Below are 1,793 nucleotides of genomic sequence, written 5' to 3' on the forward strand. Positions count from 1 at the left end.
ACCATTAGAACACTGGAGTGATAGTTGCTGGAAATGGGCCTCTATACACCTATGTAGATATTGCACCAAAAACCAGACATTTGCAGCTAGAATCTGAGCCTCTTCCTATCCAGTCCTCTTACATCGGTTTCTCCCTCTCCACCCGGATCGCTATCATCAATATTTCGACTCTTTTCTAAAGCCTGTTTCGCTGCTAGATTTCTCCTGACAGCCAAAGAACTCTAGGGTAGGATGTTGGTTGCTAAGCAACGGTACTGAACGTCAATCAACCACGGGAGGAATTTTCAATGCAACTAATGGTGCCGATCATATTTCATTTTTTATGTTTTTATTTTATTTTAAAAAACTATGTGAAATTGAAGGAAATACAGAAACAGGAAACGTCAGTTAACGTGAAAAACATAAGAATAATGTAAATAAAGTTAACTTTTACTCCGATCACAGATTCTTTTAAAAAAAGGTTTTGATTAATGGAAAGCTTTGTTAATTAGTAAAAATAAATTAACAACACTTTATTTCTGTAAAAGCACTGACACATTCTCGTTTTGTTTTGTTGAGTGAATATGAAGCTAAATTCTTCTTCTCATAGGTCAAATGATTCACTAAATCCCTCAGTCAGAGCTTTTTCAAAACTATTATAAGTTACGCTTAAATCAAACTCCTTGGAAGAAAATGATAGAGAAATAAAACAAAATTCAATCTAATTACTGTAAATAAATAAAAATGAATGAATTAGAACATAAAACAGTTTGGTTTCATGGATAAACGTGTTCATGCGTTTCAATACAGGCTTTTATCCAGCGACATTGCAATGGCGGGGTTTTACCTTAGAGGGGAGCCTTTGGGCGTTGCAATTCCGTAACCTTTAGAGTCCAGGTTCCCCCCCACCTTCATTGTGTCACATGGCTTCCTCTGCTCTATGTACTCGTTCATCGTGGACTCCAGCAAGTAGGCGTACTTGCCTTTGGATTTCCTGACCCTCATCACTCCCTCGTCTGTCGTTTTTACGAACACGGAAGGATCGGCTGCCTTCATGTAGGACCACATCTTCTCAAACACGGCGATTTTTGACCTCTGATGGACGAGAGTTAAAAAACGAGAGCAGAGGATAAAAATACATTCAGTTTATTTTTATAGCTCCAAATCACATCATGTCATCTCAGGTCACTTTCCAGTTCACCAGATCATCCAGTCAGATTGATTCAAAGTTTTCTGTCTAAGGAAAACCAGCTGATTGCATCGACTCATCTCTGCTTCTGTCTCCTTGAACCCCAGTGGGCCTCAGCAGATGGCCGCTCACACTGAGCCTGGTTCTGCTGGAGGTTTCTGGAGGTTTCTGGAGTTCTATTTCATCCCTACTGACCGCCAGAGGCGGCGCTTAAAGCACGGATGACGATTATCAACAGAGTCCTGAGGAATCACACAAAGAAACAACAACCCGAAACATGCCCACCTCACTGGGAAGATGGTGCGCGCTGGGACAGGATCCCCTGCATTGGGTGAAAGGTGGCCAAGTTAACCCTGTGAAACCAGCAAAGGTGTATGGGGATGACCAAGAGGCTGCTGAACAAATAGCCTCCAGAGTGAGGCCCCGCCGAATGTACGCTTATTTCACCACATCCACAATCCAACACGCAAGAGTTATCATTCGTGCTTTAAGCTCCACCTCTAGCGGTCATCCGGGATTCATAGAACCGTAGCTACAGTCGTAACTTTCGTTTTTCCTCTCCACTGTCGCTACTAGGGGTGTAAATAATAATCGTTTTGTATCGATGCATCGATCCAACAGCCGA

At 42.1% G+C, this 1,793-nt stretch overlaps 1 protein-coding gene across 1 annotated transcript in view; it reads right to left on the minus strand.

Moving 5' to 3' along the window:
- LOC107086317 (glutamate receptor 1-like) overlaps positions 1-1,793 on the minus strand; it is an 81,531-nt gene that overhangs the window by 22,223 nt on the left and 57,515 nt on the right. The window contains exon 9 of the mRNA XM_015377183.1: positions 827-1,074. Coding sequence (XP_015232669.1) covers positions 827-1,074 — 248 coding nt within the window. The remainder of the gene's footprint in view (positions 1-826; positions 1,075-1,793) is intronic.

This window comes from Cyprinodon variegatus, unplaced genomic scaffold, assembly GCF_000732505.1.
Source record: "Cyprinodon variegatus isolate N-32 unplaced genomic scaffold, C_variegatus-1.0 Scaffold148, whole genome shotgun sequence".
Classification (NCBI taxonomy): Eukaryota; Metazoa; Chordata; class Actinopteri; order Cyprinodontiformes; family Cyprinodontidae; genus Cyprinodon; species Cyprinodon variegatus.